Genomic DNA, 18,576 nt, shown 5'->3' on the forward strand with positions numbered 1-18,576 from the left:
TTCTGATATAGAAGCAACTTTTAATCTTTTTTCAGTTTAAAAATTAACATAAGCAAGGTGTAGCATCCAGTTGGGAAACTAGAAAGGTAGATGAATGGTGAAAGATTACAATATCCCTCAAGTCTAGTACCTAATACACCCACAGTATTTGACAACTTAGAGGGAAATTGAAAGAAAAAATAGGCTTAGGACCAACTAAGAGAGCTAGCAAAGCTGACTCTAGTCACATGTCTTTTAGAGACATTTGAGAAAGGAAATATGATGCCTCAGAGGGCTTCCCTATCCAAAAAACTCCTGGAAATATTTCTGTATGAATTCCAGTATAACACGTGCCAGAATGGCTACAGAACGCTTGACAAAGTATATCTGATCGTCCATAGGCATTGTGAAATCTTTGGTCTCAGGGTTTTTCATCAACCGATTGCCTACTGCTTCCAAATGCTGCCAGGACTCATCTGTGCACTTCTGGGTGACATCAACAGCAGCTGTCTTTAACTCTCTTACCAGCTCAGTGGAAGGGAGCTTCTCAGCAAACTCACCTATCAGTTCTGCTAGCTCGTAGAGCACCCATCTACCCTCCTGCTGACATGCCTCAGGAAGGGTAACTGAGCGCTGGACCCGCCTAAGCTCCCCCGGGGATCCTTCTAGACCCCTCAGCATGATCTCACCATCGTTGATCCCTTTTTCTTCATTGCGCTTTTTGCTCTCACGGATGAGGGTTTCAGTGGTGTCCTTTCCTCCCATCTTAACAAGCTGAAGTTCCAGCATGTGGGCCTCAGTCAGGCAGCCGACCTCCTCCAGGGCCACCTCCAGAGCTAAGTTGGATAGGTACTCAGGCAGAGGGGCTAAGGAGGGGACCACGTGCAAGAGATCCTGACACATCTTGGGATCTGGGAGAGAGATCTGATTGGAGAGCATGTCCAGAGGACCCCCAGTTTCTGTGAAAGGTGGCTGGAAGGTCAGGGCCCCTTCTTGGGCACTTCTTGGAAAGGCAGTCACCGAGGACAGCAAGACACAGCAAAAGAGCAGCTCAGTCTGGATCATGGTGGGTTTGCAAAACAGCCCTGCTGGAAAGAAGCAGTGCTCAGCTTGAGAAGTGGGGAAAGGCTTGGGATGAAGGACTGGTCAAAGCTGAGAAGTGGCTTAGCACTCGGAAACTTCAGTCACCCTGGATATCAGATCTTATAGGCCATGGGAGATACTCACTTGCTCCAGAAAAAAACAAGCCGGAGGAATGAGATGGTCTAAACACGTCCTTTGCCCTGGTGCTTCCCTGATGTAAATGACTGCTTTCTAGATCGGACTTTTCCTTTACCCCAGCCAAAAAAGTTGACCTCTCTAATAACAGCGAAAGACATAACATTCACAAATATTTATCTGCCTCTTCTTGGTTCAGGCTTTGACCTCACCTTTGCCCCCATGCTGAAATCAGGTTTCTCCCTCTGTGGATACTGCCTTTCCTGCCCCATATCCCTCTCACCCTAAGGATTTCTCTACACCAAAATTTAGACCAGGAAAAATTCCCCTTTGTCTTCTGGGGAAGTGGGAGGTGAAAGACAGGGAATGCCAATGATTTCCAGATAAGAAGGAGACCTTAAAATAGTTTTTGTAAAATTTTTTTTTCTTTTTTTTATGGCCACATCTGTGGCATATGAAGTTCCCAGGCCAGGGGTCCAACTGGGGGTGCAGCTGCCAGCCTACACCACAGCCACAGCATTGCCAGTTCTGAGCCACATCTGTGACCGCCACAGCTTGTGGCAACGCTGGGTCCTTAACCCACTGAGCAAGGCCAGGGATCAAACCTGCATCCTCATGGATACTATACTGGGTTCTTAACTTGCTGAGCCACAACGCGAACTCTAACATTTTTTTATTTCTTATTTTTTAAATTGAAGTATAGGTGTTCCCACTGTGGCGCAACAGGATCAGCGGTGTCTCTGAAGTACTGGGACAAATATTTAATCCCCAGCACAGTGGGTTAAGGACCCTGTGTTGCCACAGCTCTGGCATAGGTTGCAACTGCGGCTGGGATCTGATCCCTGGCCTGGGAACTCCAGATGCCTCAGAGTGGCCAAAAAAAAAACCCAAAAAACAAAAAACAAAAAAACACATTTTTTTAAAAAGAAAAAAAAAAAAAAAAAAAAAAAGTAGGGAGTTCCCTTCATGGCTCAGTGGTTAACAATCCCAACTAGAATCCACGAGGATGAGGGTTTGATCCTTGGCCTCGCTCAGTGGGTTAAGGATCTGGCATTGCCGTGAGCGGTGGTGTAGGCCAGCAGCTGTAGCTCCAATTCAAACCCTAGCCTGGGAACTTCCATATGCTGTGGGTGTGGCCCTAAAAAGCTTAAAAAAAAAAAAAAAATTGAGGTATAGTTGATTTACAATGCTGTGTTAGTTTTAGGTGTATAGCAAGGTGATTCAGGTACACATATATTCTTTTTCAGATTTTTTTTCCATTATAGATTATTTCAAGATACTGAATATAGTTCCCTGTGCTCTACAGTGGATCCTTATAGTTTATTTTAGATATAGTTATGTTTATCTGTTAATCTCCTAACTTATCCCTCCCCACTGTTTACCCTTTGGTAACCATAAATTTGTCCAAAATAGTTCTTATTCAATGGACTTAACAGAGGGAAGAACAGGACAATAGAATCCATTGGCACATCAGATCAAATCACAACTTTGTTTTTACATTCTTTTTTTTTCCCCTCCATTTTTTGGCCACCCCCACATGTGGAAGTTCCATGGCCAGGGGTTGAACCTGCCCCACAGCAGTGACAACACAGGATCCTTAACTCACTGAGCTACCGGGGAACTCCCAACATTGGCAACTTTTTTTTTTTTTTTTTTTTTTGTCTTTTTACTATTTCTTTGGACCGCTTCTGCGGCATATGGAGGTTCCCAGGCTAGGGGTTGAATCGGAGCAGTAGCCGCCGGCCTATGCCAGAGCCACGGCAACTTGGGATCCGAGCCACGCCTGCAACCTACACCACAGCCCACGGCAACGCTGGATCGTTAACCCACTGAGCAAGGCCAGAGATCAAACCGGCATCCTCAAGGAGACAACGTCTGGTCCTTAACCCGCTAAACCACAATGGGGACTCTAACAACTTTTAATTTTACGTGTTTAATTGAATACCAAACACAAAAGCACATTCTTCATCTGAAGAGTACTGCCTTCCAACACTAATTCAACTGTAGGAACTGGGCTCAACCTGGTGTTTAGTAGGTGATCATAAGAAAGAAAATGAGAATGGGAGCATCTGGTGCCTTCTAAAAACTGTGCAACATCCCCACCCATCATATGTCACAAAACTCTCCATCTAGTGCTGTGATCCACCTCCATCAAAAAGCCAAAAGGAACAGTCCAATAAGAAGGGTCCAAAGTGCCTTCCATATTGCACTCATCCTCATTTGCCAGCGGGTGCTACTAACCCAAAGAAAGGGGGCTCCTAGAAGGAGAAGAGTAAGTCTCCAGAGAGCTACTGAGGCACAGCGATAAAATTGGGACAAGCAATAAGTGACTCAACAGGAGACTGACACTGTTGCCTGAAATTCCTGGATCTGGGAATCCATGGGGAAGTCCAGGCTTCCATGGCTTCTGTCCAGCAAGGGGAGTTTCTGGGTCCTGCATGACCCTCCAAACTCAGGTTCAAATTCACCACCTAAAAACGGGTCTGTTACTTCTCCTGGGCATCTGGCACTTCAGTCGCTCTCATCATCTTCCTCAATCTGAAATCGTTTCTTCTTTGGGATTCCTGAAGCTCCCAACTCCGGCACTATGGGAATGATAGGGGTGAGAAGAGAGGATGCCTAAATATCTTAAGGGGTTGGGAGGAGGACAGCAGCATTTATCTTCAGGGTTGGAGAGAAGAGTGTGAGAGGTCAGCAGAAAAAGCAGGTCCAGACCAGACCGCCTACCTTTGCTCTCACCCTCCTCTTCTGCCTGCTCCTCATCGCTGTCCAGCAGCTGTCGCTTCTTGGGGGCCAATTTCAGCTGCTCTTTCCCACCATCAGTTCCTTCCTCTGCAATGACCATAAAAGGAGTAAAACTAGGGAATTAAGCCCTCAGAGCCTTAAAACACCTTATCAGCCTTCTTTTTTTGGCTGCACCTGTGGCATGTAGGAGTTCCCAGGCCAGGGATCAAACCCACACCACAGCAGTGACCTGAGACACAGAAATAACAACACTGGATCGCTAACTGCTAGGCCACCAGGGAACTCCTCAGCTTTCTTGACCAACATGGCTGGCATGCCATAAGTACTCAATAGATAAATGGTCCTGCTATTACCCTCTGGGGACGCCAGGCCCGCTTTCTTTTTCCGGGCTAACAGGAGGGCCCTCAGGGCTTGTGCTCGGTGCTCCTTCTGCTGCTCCTCCTCAGCTTCTTGCTCTCCGGGGACCTTAGGTTCTAGTCCTGGCTGAAGCTTTTCTTCCTCCTCTGATTGACTCAAAGAAGCTGCCACCCTCCGGAGGTGGGTGGGACTTAGCTTGGCTGGAATTCGCCAGAAGGTTTCCTACAGGGGCAAAGAAGTTGAAAATGAGAGCACTGGGAAAAGAGTAGCCTCTAGTTCACCAGATTTTGATATTATTCACTGGGAATAAATATGAACCTACATTAGTGAAACTCCACAAGGGTTGTGAACTCTACTTATTGCTTATTTATCCAATATGTACCCAATATGAACATTAGGAGGTTGCCAGTAAATATAGCTGTTCATTACATAAGTAAATGAACAGATCCTGGGGATCTAAAGGTGAGTCAGATATGATCCTGGCTCTCAAGGAACTCACAATCTAATGGGAGACAGGACCAATGTACTGTAACACCACAGGATTAGAGCTATAGGAAGGAAATAAACAAATCACAGCCACCAAAGCAATTACAGTTGGCTCTCTGTATCCATGAGTTTCACATCCATAGATTCAACCAAGTACAGATCAAAAATATTTGGGAAAAAAAGAAAAATTCCAGAAAGTTCCAAAAAACAAAACTTGAATTTGCTGCATACTAGCAACCATTTACACTGTATTAGGTATTACTAGAGTTGATGTATATAGGTTATATGCAAATACTATGCCATTTCATGTAAGAGACGAACATCTGTGAATTTAGGTATCCGGGAGGGGGAGGTGAAAGAGTGACAGAGGCTTTCTCTGAGGAAGTGACAACTGAACTAATTCTTGAAGGTTGGGTGGAAGGCTGGGTCAGGAAGGTGGGTGATCTACCACCCCATGTATGAAGCTGGAACCTTCCAGTAGAGGATCAGGCGTGATCAACTGTTTGGAGCTATGAAAAAGCCTACTGTTTGGTAGACGGTGGAAGACAGAAAGTAGCCCAGGATGACTAATAGTGTGGAGTAGGTGTGCGGGTAGTGTGGCTGTGAGGCTGCAAAGGTTGGCCAAGGCCAGGCACGCCACTTGGAGGCTGTGAACTCTGTCTTGCAAACAGTGGGGGACCATCAAGTGCAACACACAAGGGAGTGATATAATCAAAACTACTTTTCTTTTTTGGCTGTACCCACAACACGCGGAAATTCTCAGGCCAGTGATCAAACTCTCACCACATCAGTGACCCAAGCTGCTGTAGCAACCCGAGCCCCTGTAGTGATATTACAGGATCCTTAACCTGCTGAGCCATAAGAGAACTCCTTGAACTGTATTTTAAAAAGATAACTCAGGGGCAGTGTAGAAGATGAACATAGAAGAAGGGAAGATTGGCAAGAAGAAGACTTGCAAGACAGCTGCTGTAGGAGTTGAGGTCAGAAATGACGGGAAATGAGGAGGTCTATCCTGAAGTAGCACCAACACACCTTGGCTGATGTTATAACAAGTGTATTTACCTGCCCGGAAGCAGGAGGCCGAACCCCTAGCTTTCGCAACAGCTGCTGAAACTGTTCACTTTCCATGGCTTCCTCATTTTCCTCCGTCAGTGGCACCAATGGAACTGCCTGGGAGCAGCCTAGGAGAGGGTCAATGGTCATACGGTGAAGATGTGAAGAAAGAGCTGGCCCTCTGTCCCATGACCAGATGTCCAGCAGCCTCCAGACCTGTTGTTCTGAATCCACCATTTATCCACTCACCAACCTCTTCCCGATCATCTGCAGCTCGGATCAGGCAGTTCTGGAGCCAGAGGAGGGGAGCAGAAAAGCCTAAGGGAAGGAGAGAAACTAACTCGTAACTGGCTCATTCAACCAACCCCGCCACTTGAGATGTCTCTCCCACCCTGAGTCCTCACCTTCCTGATGCAGGCTTTGCCCAAGGTTCTGAGCTGAAAGGACAGAGCCACCTTGGGCTTGTTCTGCTTCTGAGCCCTCCTCTTTCTCTTCATCCTCTTCGCTGTCTTCCTCTGGCATGTTTTCCTCTTCTCCTAGACCTTCCTGGTCAAAGTCATTCAGGGACTCTTCTTCGTTAGGCTAAAATCCATTGGGGTAGGAAAGGGGAAAAAGGGAGACAAGAGAAGGAACTGAGTGGAGCCCTCGGTTCCTGATCGCCCTGCTGCAGGGACCTAATCAGAACAGCCTGAGGCAGGGAGACTCTGGGGGGCTTCTTTTAAGGAGCACTTCCGGGGGTGGGGTGGGGCAGGCCCAGCCAGCAGAGCCACAGTAAGACTGTTACCAAGCTCGAGGGCGCCAACTTCTTCCGGCGTTTCTTGTACAACTCCCGCCGCTCAGCCACCAGCCCCAGAGCCAGCAGTTTATCCACTATTCGGGCCCGGGAGCGTTTGGCTGTGATGTTCTTCATGATATTACCGAGGACATCTATAGAGAGGGAAAGTGTGAATGCCCAAGAGCAGCAGGGGACAGGGGTTAGAAAAGGAAACGGAGTCTTTGGAAAGAAGTGAGCTCGGAGTTCCCGTCGTGGTTCAGTGGTTAACGAATCCGACTAGGAACCATGAGGTTGTGGGTTTGATCCCTGGCCTTGCTTAGTAGGTTAAGGATCCAGCGTTGCTGTGAGCTGTGGTGTAGGTTGCAGATGCGGCTTGGATCCTGTGGATCCTGCGTTGCTGTGGTTCTGGCGTAGGCCAGCAATTACAGCTCCAATTGGACCCCTAGCCTGGGAACCTCCATATGCCATGGAAGTGGCCCAAGAAATGGCAAAAAAGACCAAAAAAAAAAAAGTGAGCTCAATTCACTCAAAAAACATACCACAAATACAGTAAAGTGGAGCGAAGGGAAAGGATAAGCCTTCCTTAGGAATAGGAACAGTAGGAAAAGACATGGATAGCTTGGCTCTCATCTCAGAGGTTCCCTCGGCTTCCCCCTCACTTACCATCTGAATCCTGGAATTCCTCAAAAAGCCGCTGCAGCTCCAGCTCCTGATCTTCCGTCCACAATACAATCTGGGTTCCTTTCCTGTTCAGGGAGGTGTCAGTGGGACCAGGGTTGTGGGGACTGTGCAGGGACTGAGCAGTAGATTCCCCGTCTCAATTCCCTCCAGCGCATGTGCCTCTACCTCTGGAATTCTTTGATGCTGTCAGCCAGTCCCAGCCGTACCAGATGGTGGATGACCTGTTTGCGTGTCCGAGAAGCGGTTTTCAGGTGTGCCAAGATGGTGTCCACCACATCCTGACCTGAGGCGGGAGGAGGAGGAAGGCAGTGAGGAGGGGTCCCAGAGCTCTGGCTGCCCTCCTCCTGCTCTTCGGACCTCAGGTCTTTATACCTTCCACATCCTTATGGGCAAGGTAGAGTTCCTGAAGCTGGGCCTCCTCCTCTGGGCTCCACACTGGAGGTCTGCGACCAGAAGATCTAAATGGGGAAAGGAGAAGGGGGACATGTAGGCTGTTGGTTCAAAAAGAGGAGACCAAAGGCCCTCTGCAAGGGTGAGGCAGGTACTTCAAAGGAGCCAGCTAGCAGAGGCCTAAGGCGTGTTTCCTTCCCCTCATTCTCCCTTCATGTAAGAACCCCCACGTCAAACTCAGATTTTCCAGGTTGGGCCTACTATGAAAGCTGACACTGCAGGGATGAAGAGAACAATGGGAGGGAGAAAGAAGAGTGACAGGAGAGGAGCCGAGATACTCAGGCAAAGAGGACAAATATTTCTTTGCATCCTTATGGTTCCCCAGCACATTTTGGGATAAGGCACATACAGACTCCTGGGGGGCCACTCCACTCCCAAATGACCGCCCCCTGAAAGCTGATGAAGGAGAAAGAAACTAGCATAGACAAGACTCTTAGGCTCAAACCCAGTTCCTTTCCTGAGTAATCTTAAGTAAAGCATTTCACCTTTAGGGCTTGTTTTCTCACCTAGGAAAGGGAAAGAAAGGTTACACCAGCTGATGTGCAAGCTCTTCCAGCTCTGACACCCTGTGACTGTGTCAGCCCCACCCACGCCCCTGCCACCCCCTAGTCTTCCCCATCCTCAAGCTCACCCGCCATCCAGGGAGCCATAGCCCTCAGTCATTTCTCGAACCACAGCTGTGTTCTTCCAGAACAGCAGCTCCACAAAGGCTTTTTGGTTGACTGCGGCCAATGCAAAGAACTTGCTCAGGATGTATTTGGCAAAAGTCACTAGTTCCTATGGGAAAGAGAGGCTGCTGTGAGGCCTGTGGCCTAAATGCACTCGGCCCTCTGGGTATTTTCTCTATGCCTGTTCCCAGCCGCCCCCTCCTCACTCAGTCTCCTCGATCAGTCCCCCTGCAGTTCCCTCGACCTGCCTGCCTACCTCCTCACTGTTCTCTCATCTTTCAGCCCTGACATCGCTCAGGGCATTTTGCCGCCCATCCTTTTACCCCAGAACCCCCCCCTACACCTCCCCTAGACCCCCATGCCTTGGTATCTCCTCACTTTGTAGGCACCGGCGGCAGGGTCGCTAAGCAGACGATTGAAGAGGCAGAAGAGGGAAAGCTGGAAAAGGAGGGCTTCCATTTTGAGATCATGGGCCAGCCGGTGCAGCATCTTGACAACACAGTGGTTGGTGTGCATGCTATTCTGCTGGTAGCTCCGCAGCAGCAGCACGTAGGCGCGGACAACAGTTGAGTTTGCAAAGCTGCACCAAGACAGGGAGAGAAAGACACGGCTTGTCCTCCCAGCCCCACCGTCTCCACCACAGCACCAACTCAGTCCTCTTGGCCCGCACCGTTTCAGGTAGTCCAGAAAGTTAAATTCTTTCTCCGACACCTGCACCACTTGCAACTCTTCCTCCTCCTCCTCTTCTTCATCTTCTTCCTCCACCCCTTGTTCCTCTGGCCCCTGTTGCCCTACAGAAAGAGTGAGGATGACTGGGTGTCTGGGATGCTGGCTCTAGAGCAGAGATGGAAGGAGAGGGATGGGAAGGAAAGGGAGACTCACGGGGAAGCGGGGCCCAGAGGATTTGCTTCAGTAGCTGGATCTCCTCCTCTTGGGAAATGTCTTGAGAGCCAAACACATCTCCTTCTGGCCACACCTCCCTGGAGCACAGAGAGAAAAAGGCTTTCACCAGAAGGAATCAGACACACACACACACGTATATACATAAACTATAGGTGTATGTGTGTGTGTGTATATGCATATATACACACACACACATATTTTTTGCACACCTACCACCCCCACCATGTGGAAATTCCTGGGCCTGGGAATTGAACCCATGCCACGGCAGTGACCTGAGCTACTGCACTGACAATGTTGGATCCTTAACCACAAGAGAACTCCTGAGTTGTAATTTGAAGCGGGAGAAGGACTTTAGACTTATTTTCCAGCTGGAAAGAGACAGCAAACTGTAATCTCAAAAACAAAACAAAGACTCTAGGGGAATTTTCCCTCCTAAGTCACACTGCAATGAAAATAATATAGCAACAAAATAGAAACAATCTAAATGTCCTGTATTTAGTTGAACAAATGTACATATTTATGTAATGGTGTTTTAAAGCCACTAACAGTTGCAGAAATATATCTGATGAGAAATGACGCTCAGAATATACTGAAAAGTGAAAAAATACTATAAATTAGTATTGCAATATTTCAATCTCATAAAAGAAGGTGTATATGATATGTCTATATATAACACAGATGGGAAAAAACTCTAGAAGATAACTCATCAAAATGTTAATGATAGCTATCTTTGGCTCACTGAAGTATCTTTTTTTTTTCCTCTCTAGCTAACTGTGCTAATACTTCTCAAAAATAAAATAAACAAGAAATCTTCCCAAATAAATCAATCAAAACTCCCTAGGACTCGGACCCAGGATAGAATCCCAGCACTTCTGAGGGGACCTCTCTCTCTTTCTCTTTTCTTTTTTTTGCTTTTTAGGGCTGCACATGCAGCACTGGAGATTCCCAGGCTAGGAGTTGAATCAGAGCTGCAGCTGCTGGCCTACACCACAGCCACAGAAACACTAGATATGAGCTACATGTGTGACCTACACCACAGCTCATGGCAACACCGGGTACTTAACCCACTGAAGGAGGCCAGGGATCAAACCTACATCCTCAAGGATAATGATGGGGTTCTTAACCCACCGAGCCACAACAGGAACTCTGGGACTTCTCTCTTCTGAAGACTGAGAACCCTGTACTACAGTGAAAGACCGTCCCCCCAACTCCCCTCCACCTCCCAAAGCCTAGGAGCTGGATACAGGAGGATGGGCAGGCAGCTCTTACCGGGCAGACCTAAGGAGGGTCAGAGCCTGTGGGGCCTGGCCAGCCAGAAGACAGTCTTGGATCCGCACCATGGCTTCTGCCCGCTGCTCTTCCACTGGCACCTCTGAGGCCGCATCAAAGGGAACCATGGAGTCCAAACTGAGCTCAGGATCCTAGAGGGCGATTATTAAAGTTATGGGAACAATGGGGGGTAGGGGCCCAGAGATCCTGCCCAGAGGACTACCCTTGAAAAGGAGAGGGTTTTGCAACTACCTACCTGGGCACAACTCTGTAGCTGCTCGGCTAGGGATGGCCACACAGCCTCCAGTTCCCCTGGGCTGCAGGGAACATTACCAGAAGCAACAGACTGGTCTAGGGCCTTCCTTTTCTTCTTTCTCTTCTTTCGTTTGTTCTACAGAGAAAGAATTGTGTTAGGATGGCAGGAGGGCTAAGAAGGCCTATTCCCCATCAATGTCCTCTCTACTGATTCAATCATTAGATGTCTGAGTTAACTAGACACTCTGAGTGACCACTTGTGCTCGATGGCAATGGGTGAAGTAACAGTGAAGAGCACATTTCCTTGCCCTTGAGGCGCTTATGACCTAGTCGGGGAGACAGGTAAGTAGACAGGTAAATGACACCACAGCATGGATAAGATCTAGAATGTGGCTGAGCATAAAACGCCACGGCCAAAACATAGGAACAGCACATGACTCACTTTCTGGGGCAGTGATAACTTAAGCAGAAGCCTAGAGAATGAACAGATTTGGGAGGTCCCATTGTGGCCCAGCAAGTTAAGAACCCCACTAGTATCCATGAAAATGTGGGTTCGATCCCTGGGCTCACTCAGTGGGTTAACGATCCAGTGCTGCCACAAGCTGCAGCATGGGTCACAGATATGGTTCTAATCTGGTGCTGCTGTGGCTGTGGCGTTGGCTGGAAGCTGCAGCTCTGATTTGACTCCTAGCCTGGGAACTTCCATAGGCCACAGGTGAGGCCCTAAAAAGACAAAAAGAGAATGAACAAATTTGCTATGAGAATAAAAAATTCTATATGGAAAGGCTTTGTCAAATGCAAAGGACTCTGCAAATATAAACTACTATAATTTTTTTCTCCTGAAAAGCAGGAGAATGAGAGTTAATACCCTGACACTGCTTCCCCAAGTCAAGGCTGTGAACTGGCCTTGGATGTGGGCAAACAGGATGGGCTGTGAGGTCCCTAATAAGGTTCATGCTCTATTCAAGGAACTTACACACACACCAAAGGTCAGGAGCATGAGCACAGAGTCCAGCAGATCAGGATTTAAGTACTGAAACTAGTCATTTACCAGCAAGACCTTAGACAAGCTGTTCTGTGCATGTGTCCTCATGCTATTGTGAGGATTATAGGAAAACCTTAGCATCACATCTGAGACACAGTAAACAAATGACAGTGCCTATTATTACTACGGATAATACAACAAAGCCCTGAGTATAAAAAGACTTTTCAGCAAAGTCTTATGGGTACACAGCCCCTTTCAAATTCAGTTATTTTTTTTTTCTTTTGCTTTTTAGGGCTGTGCCTGAGGCATATGGAAGTTCCCAGGCTAGGGGTCGAATCGGAGCTGCAGCTGCTGGCCTACACCACAGCCACAGCAATGCCAGAGCTAAGCCACGTCTGCGACCTATACCACAGCTCACGGCTACACCAGATCCTTAACCCACTGAGCGAGGCCAGGGATCGAACCCAAATCCTCATGGATATTAGTCGGATTTGTTCCCACTGCACCACAACAGGAACTCCTCAGGTCCAGTTCTGACTACATTTTAAGCTGTAGCAAAGAGAATCACAGAGAAATTTTTACAAAGCGGAGTCCCTATGTCTCCAGGATACAAATTCCTTAAGGCTCTCTTCTTGTCCCAGACTTATCATTTATTATTTTACTTCAGGCTCATGAAATAGATATTACAACCAACTTTAACCAACACAGCATAAGATCCCAGACCTTCTGACTTTCAATTTCACCTCTTTCCATCTCACCTCTGGGCTTCCGAAGCATAACCATGAAATATGACAGTATGACGACTAAATTCTAAAATTATGAACCCCCAGAGTCTATGTGCTTAGTACAAAGCAGGTAGTCAATAAATGTTTGCTGAATTAAGATATTTACAGTAGACCTCTCCATTAACCTAATGGGAGGAGGAAACTCGTATCAGCAACACCCACAAAACTCTTGCCCTTAGTTCAGAGTAATTCTAACAGGTCAGCTCAAGCTACAGAAAATGTGAGGAGAAAGAGCCCCTCATCCTTCACCGGTTCCCCCAGCTCTTTCCACACCCCGGGCTGTCCGGTACCTGCACCATCAGATTCCCACGGCACCGACAGAACCGCTCCAACATCTTGAGGAAGAGGTGGGTGGTTTCCACCAGGTCACGAAGGAAAGAGCGAGGCTGGCATCTCTCATCAAACTTTCGAAAGAGGGCCAGGAAGAGCTCTCGGTATTCCATCACATAGAAAATGTTGTCTAGAAATGGGGAAGAGAAAGGAATGGAAGGACTGGTCTGGAAAGTCTGGGAAAAGGAGAGATGGGCCAAGCTGGGACCGGGAAGAATGAAATTCGGAGTGAGAGATGGGGAAGGCTGGGGTCAGAGACCAGGCCAGGCCTCACTCTTGATGATGCGGCTGCTCTCCCTCACAGCCTCGTCTGGGGACGTGTCCATCTCATTCACTGTGGCCAGCAGCTCCTGATAGGCCTTCAGAGCCAGGTGCATTCTGCGAGTGAGGGGGAAAGAGGTGAAATGGAGGAAGGCTTAGGATCTTGGTTCTGGAAACAGTTTCACCCCTCTGCCCCACCCCCTCCTCAAACAGTTCCATCAAAAACTGAATGACCTAGCCAGTCTCTGCTCCCCAGCCTGACCACCTTAACCCGAAAACAGGAAAGAAAGTACCAACCAGAATTCAGGTATTCAGATTCCCAGCCTGGCCAAGATGCCCACTCTGAGCCCAATTCTTCTCCCGCTCACCGGCGTGCCCAGGAGGCGGCTTCCTTGCGGTCGGTCAGCATCATCTCATAGTAGTTGGTTAGATTCTGCTCAATGAAGTGGAAGGTGCGGACGCTGAGGGTCTCGGAGACCAGGCCTGGCCGGAAGGAGGCAGCTCGGTTGAAGGCCATGAAGAAAGCCAAGGCCCACATGTAGTAGGTCTCATCATGCTGCTGAGCCTTCTCCCGAAGCAGGTGGTCCTAACAGCCAAGAAAAACAGACCTCTCCATCACCTCAGGACGTCCAGCTTCCTCCTGTCCCAGGATGATTGGGGGGACCCTGGACACCACTGCGTAACAATATTCTGGGACCCAAATTCCCATCCCTCTTTTGTTCTCCCCTGCATTCCCTCCCCCTTCCTCAGGGGCAATTTTTCTAGACAACCCCACCCCTGCCTTTGTCCTTTCAGGGCCACACCCCCAGGACATGGAAGTTCCCAGGCTCGGGGTCAAATTGGAGCTGTAGCTGCCAGCCTACGCCACAGCCACAGCAATGCCAGATCTGAGCCACATCTGCAACCTATACCACAGCTCACGGCAATGCCAGATCCTTAACCCACTGAGCAAAGCCAGGGATTGAACACGTGTCCTCATGGATGCTAGTCAGGTTCATCACTGCTGAGCCACAATGGGAACTCTAGAGCCTTTTTTTTTTTTTTGTGGCTACGCCTGCAGCATGTGAAAGTTCCTGGGGCCAGGGGTAGAACCTGTGCCACAGCAGTGACTCAAGCCGCTGCAATAACAACGCTAGACCTTTAACCTGCTATACCACAAGAGAACTCCCCTAGAGCCTTTTTGTCATACAAATAACCCATTCCCTGCTGACTTCATCACCATGTCTTAGGGGTACCCCACACCCTTCCCACCTACCAGTCCATGCTCCATGGTCAGCTTCCCATAGGCTCTGGCCCAGCTTGGCCATCTTACCCACCGCTGGCCCATCACGCCTCTACTCCATCCTTCCTAGGCTCTCACCTTCACTGAGCCCATGAGCCGGTTATAACAGTTCTCCAGGAACTCAGAGCAGAAGTCTCTGAGGAAGAGCCTCACGTTGAGAGCAGAGCGGCGCTGGATGGACAGCTCCTGGGCAGCCTGGCGACGTTTAGGCACCCGTCGCGGCTGCTTTCCCAAATCAGAACTGTAGTTTTGGAGCTGGGGGTACAGGTTGAGAGGATTAGAATCACCCCTAAAAACAACCCTTCCCAGCAGCTCTTCCCACATCCCTGGCACTGTGGTTTTCTTGGCAGAAACTCTTAGAAGGCATTCTCCCTCTGTTACTAAGTGAAGATACAGGTAAAGACAATGCCACAAGCTCTATTTCTTTTACGTTTCCAACTTTCTAAGCTCAAGAACAGAGAAGCTTTACCTCCCGAGATGCTTACCCTTCACAGGCCCCTCAGTCCACAATGTCGGCAGCATACTCACATTGTGGAGGCCTTTATGAAAGATGAGGTCCCTCTCCCCAATGGATTTCAAGCCCTGCACAATATAGGAGCCCCCAAATCGAGAATGCCTGCAGAGAAAAAAAAGCCCAAGGTAATTCTGGAACTCTCTGGAGGTTGTGCCCCCATTCTCTTTCAGCAGCACATGGGAGCAGCTGTAACTTTGGGAGCAGCTATAACTTCGGGCTGCTCCCTGGTCACCCTGTGTCTTAGCACCTGGCCCAGGCGTCAGCACTCCATGGCGCAGGAATGGGAACCCCGGTAAAGTGGCTCTCTACCACTCACCTGTTGCCTCGTTGGAGGGCTCGGGTTTTCTTTTCTGCCATCTCTCGCTGGCGCAACACCTCCAGTTCTGCCATAGCTGCCCTCCGCTCCTGAGCCAAGCGTCCCTGCCCTACTCCCGCCAGCTGCTCAGGGTTCTAGATGTAGAATAAGGAGGGAAGAGTTAGAAGGACAATCGCTCCTTCTTCTGGGTTCACTCCTAGTGGGGACAGAAAGAGTGAACGAAATAGCCATGAAGACACGGCTACTCCACCTGTCACCTGCCTTGCCCAGATAACTCAGTCACGATTTTAAGAGCAATTCTGGCCGCATCGCAGAAAAGGACACAAGGGAAGGGACTGGGGCAACAGGCCAGGGTCTCACCTGGTCACGAAACATGAGGGAGATGATCTCCAGCACATGTAGGCTCCACTGCTGCTCCGCAGGTGAGCTGGCCAGGAAGAGGAGCAGGTCATCCAGGCCACTGAGGTGAATTGCCCAGAGAAGCCGGTCGTGGACACTGGCGTCATCGTCGATCCTCTGAGCAGTGAGTGGTGAGGGGAAAAAGGGAGGTCGGTCGGTTCTATGCCCTGCCTTGAGGTTCTCCAACTCACTCCTTGGCCAAGATCCCTCCCGCAAACTTGTCAGAGGACAGAATTGCAGCAAAGGTGCAGCTTAACCCGACCAAGCATAAGAACTCAGACAAGCCAAGATCACCTTCTCCTGATCAAGGTCGGCTGGGACATGGAGAATATTCCTGACCAGTAACAGGATCCGTTCAATCAGCAAATTGTCTTCTTCCTGCCGTTCCTCCCAGCCCTAGTCAGAAAAAGGAGAGCTAGAAGAAGAGCCACCCTGGGGAAGACTCCCTGGGGCCCAGAGGAGACGTTCAAGCAGTCCTGAGCCAGCCAGAGACAGGGGACTGGACCTGCATCCACAAGGACTGGGACCATGTCTCCAAAGCCCTCATGTCCCAACAACTGTCAGCCTAGGGCTCTGCCCAGAGAAGAAGCAGGCGTTGACTGTCCCCTGGGATCTGATGAGGTGGAGACTCACCAGCTGCAGCAGCTCATACAAGGTTTCGCTGAGGACTCCAAAAGCCTTCTCACTGGCAAAGGCCTGTGAAATAGGAGAATGGATCCAAGTAACCCACACCCTCTCCTTCCCCACCCCAGCCCCAAACCCTGTCCCAGGGACTCTGGAGAAAAACCTCACCTCTTTGTAGGCCTGCAAGTACACCAGCACCTGCAGAAAGTGGTGCCGGAAGTTAGGCTCCTTGGGCACGCCGCCAAAACAGAGCAAGGCTGGTTGTGTCAAGTTCACCATCAACCTGGAGAGACGAGAAGGAGGGAGAAGTTGTTAAGTTTCCTCACCAGGCACAAACACCAAAGGCTGGCATGGGGTAAAAGTTAAAAAGCTGGGGAATCAACCTGATAACAGCATCAAAGAGAGGCTTGTCCCGGCGGTGCTGGATAAGGATGGGTAGAAGGTCGCTCTGCAGGATTTGTGCTGCCCCCAGCTGCTGCCGCACATCCCTTGTCTCATCCTCATGCCTCAAGTAGCGGATCAAATCCTTTACGCTCTCTTCAGGGACAGAATAAACACTTACATGGTATCCTAGAAGTTCCACTCAAGCCTACATGCTTTTCGTGCTCAAGGCTTGAGAAATTCAAAAGATCTCGACTCAAGCAAGTTTTTTACTTCTTTCCTCAAAAACGGACTCACCTAAGCAATCTGGCTCCTTGTGGTAGGTGTCTCCCTCCAAGTACCCAAGGGCACTACATGTGGCTAGAAGTTCACAATTCATCATGTACAAAACTGCATCAGTGGACCAGCCAATAGAGGTAAGGTAGGTGAAGCCAAGGGACAGAAATGACAAGGCCTGCAGAGACAAGGAGAGACAACAAACATAGGATCCTCTCCATAAAAGGGAGAGGGGACCATGCAGGGCCCTAATGCTCTGAGTATTCAGAACCAGATCCTCAAATGCTTCACTTTTGTCAGAACCAAAGTGCTATTTTCAGTCCCAGGGAAAGCTTCAAGTTAAAGGCTTCTACCAAGGAGGCGCCAAGCCTAAGAATTAAGCACCTGCTCCATCCTTTAATGTGGGTCTGAAACTGCAGAAAGTCTGCTTCAGAGTCAACATAACCTAGTAGAGGAATTCCTGTCATGGCTCAGCAGAAATGAATCTCACTGGCATCCATGAGGATGCAGGTTGTATCCCTGACCTCACTCAGTGGGTTAAGGACCCAACATTGCTGTGAGCAGCGGTGTAGGTGGAAGACACGGCTCAGATCCTATGCTGCTGTGGCTGTGGTGTAGGCCAGCGGCTACAGCTCTGATTTGATATCCAGCCTGGGAATCTCCATATGCCAAGAGAACGGCCCTAAAAAATTAAAAAAAAAAAAAAAAAAAAAGATAACCTAGTAGAAAGAGAGCCTGGTTAATGAAGGGCATCAACTCTGAGACTTTCACCCAGAAAGCTCTGCATCCTTGTGAAGCAGGGAACAAGTTTCCGTGTCCCTTAAAATTACTGGACCCGGTCCCCTTCCACCTTCCATAGCAGTAAAACTGAGGAGACCAAGCAGTGACTGTACAGTGATTCCACTGAGGACCTGATAAATCCTAGGAAACTTGAGGCTTCCAAGGCACTGATGGACTGTAGATAAAGTTCCTTCACTCTCCTCCCCAAAGTTACTCTTTCTTTTCTTTTATTTATTTATTTATTTATTGGTCTTTTTTAGGGCTGCACAGGTGGCATATGGAAGTTCCCAGGCTAGGGGTCAAATTGGAGCTGCAGCTGCCAGCCTACACCACAGTCACAGCAACGCCAGATCCAAGGCGTGTCTGTGGCCTACATGGCAGCTCACAGCAAAGCTGGATCCTTAACCTACTGAGCTACAATGGGAATTCCCCAAAGTTACTCTTAATCTTGGTGATATTGTTAAAAGCCAGCATCTAACAGAATGGGTTAGGAAGAGAAGTAGGAACTGACTGAACTCCCTGCCCCTCTCTCCCCAGAATAATGGTCTTCCTTTTTTTTTTTTCCCCTTGTCTTTGTCTTTTTGGGGCTGCACCCAAGGCATATGGAGGTTCCCAGGCTAGGGGTCCAAATCAGAGTAGCCTATGCAACAGCCACAGCAATGTGCAATCAGAGCCGTGTATGCTACCTACACCACAGCTCATGGCAACACCGGATCCTTAACCCACTGAGGGGGGCCAGGGATCAAACCCGTGTCCTCATGGATACCGGTCAGGTTTGTTAACCATTGAGCCATGACAGCAACT

The 18,576-nt window shown here is 49.0% G+C and overlaps 2 protein-coding genes across 5 annotated transcripts in view; both read right to left on the reverse strand.

Moving 5' to 3' along the window:
* LOC445462 (apolipoprotein F) lies at positions 1 to 3,712 on the reverse strand. Of its 3 annotated transcripts, none has more exons than XM_085024841.1 (2): positions 3,545 to 3,712; positions 1 to 1,064 (listed from the first exon to the last, which is right to left on the reverse strand). In XM_085024841.1, exons 1-2 carry the CDS (start codon positions 3,597 to 3,599, stop codon positions 280 to 282), a joined length of 840 nt encoding a protein of 279 aa, XP_084880967.1. In that variant the 5' UTR covers positions 3,600 to 3,712; the 3' UTR covers positions 1 to 279. The 3 variants fall into 3 exon arrangements, with proteins under 3 accessions (XP_084880967.1, XP_084880966.1, NP_001003925.1); XM_085024840.1 differs by lacking the exon at positions 3,545 to 3,712 and adding an exon at positions 1,207 to 1,284 and having other exon boundaries at positions 1 to 1,067; NM_001003925.1 differs by lacking the exon at positions 3,545 to 3,712 and adding an exon at positions 1,207 to 1,284 and having other exon boundaries at positions 201 to 1,064.
* Positions 3,115 to 18,576, reverse strand: part of TIMELESS (timeless circadian regulator) — a 24,961-nt gene continuing 9,499 nt past the window's right edge. The window contains exons 2-29 of one of the 2 annotated variants that reach the window (XR_014803318.1): positions 17,014 to 17,170; positions 16,719 to 16,872; positions 16,504 to 16,618; positions 16,345 to 16,407; positions 16,006 to 16,107; positions 15,673 to 15,828; positions 15,313 to 15,446; positions 15,011 to 15,098; positions 14,561 to 14,737; positions 13,569 to 13,786; positions 13,214 to 13,317; positions 12,900 to 13,069; positions 10,841 to 10,975; positions 10,585 to 10,736; positions 9,295 to 9,392; positions 9,083 to 9,203; positions 8,791 to 8,992; positions 8,376 to 8,521; positions 7,667 to 7,752; positions 7,460 to 7,577; positions 7,277 to 7,359; positions 6,623 to 6,765; positions 6,243 to 6,420; positions 6,092 to 6,156; positions 5,848 to 5,966; positions 4,296 to 4,521; positions 3,925 to 4,029; positions 3,115 to 3,782 (exon numbers count right to left, since the gene is read on the reverse strand). Coding sequence is in view for 1 of the 2 variants with exons in the window: in XM_084955996.1 (XP_084812122.1) it covers positions 3,709 to 3,782; positions 3,925 to 4,029; positions 4,296 to 4,521; positions 5,848 to 5,966; positions 6,088 to 6,156; positions 6,243 to 6,420; positions 6,623 to 6,765; positions 7,277 to 7,359; positions 7,460 to 7,577; positions 7,667 to 7,752; positions 8,376 to 8,521; positions 8,791 to 8,992; positions 9,083 to 9,203; positions 9,295 to 9,392; positions 10,585 to 10,736; positions 10,841 to 10,975; positions 12,900 to 13,069; positions 13,214 to 13,317; positions 13,569 to 13,786; positions 14,561 to 14,737; positions 15,011 to 15,098; positions 15,313 to 15,446; positions 15,673 to 15,828; positions 16,006 to 16,107; positions 16,345 to 16,407; positions 16,504 to 16,618; positions 16,719 to 16,872; positions 17,014 to 17,098 (3,621 nt within the window). In the remaining variant the exon portion in view is untranslated. Of the gene's footprint in view, positions 3,783 to 3,924; positions 4,030 to 4,295; positions 4,522 to 5,847; positions 5,967 to 6,087; positions 6,157 to 6,242; positions 6,421 to 6,622; positions 6,766 to 7,276; positions 7,360 to 7,459; positions 7,578 to 7,666; positions 7,753 to 8,375; positions 8,522 to 8,790; positions 8,993 to 9,082; positions 9,204 to 9,294; positions 9,393 to 10,584; positions 10,737 to 10,840; positions 10,976 to 12,899; positions 13,070 to 13,213; positions 13,318 to 13,568; positions 13,787 to 14,560; positions 14,738 to 15,010; positions 15,099 to 15,312; positions 15,447 to 15,672; positions 15,829 to 16,005; positions 16,108 to 16,344; positions 16,408 to 16,503; positions 16,619 to 16,718; positions 16,873 to 17,013; positions 17,171 to 18,576 lie in introns of both variants that reach the window. The other variant, XM_084955996.1, reaches the window with a different exon arrangement.

Source organism: Sus scrofa, chromosome 5 (genome assembly GCF_054392235.1).
Source record: "Sus scrofa isolate SSC_HxYL_T2T_F1_AM1 chromosome 5, Sscrofa_HxYL_maternal_Yorkshire_Landrace_v2.0, whole genome shotgun sequence".
NCBI classification, from domain to species: domain Eukaryota; kingdom Metazoa; phylum Chordata; class Mammalia; order Artiodactyla; family Suidae; genus Sus; species Sus scrofa.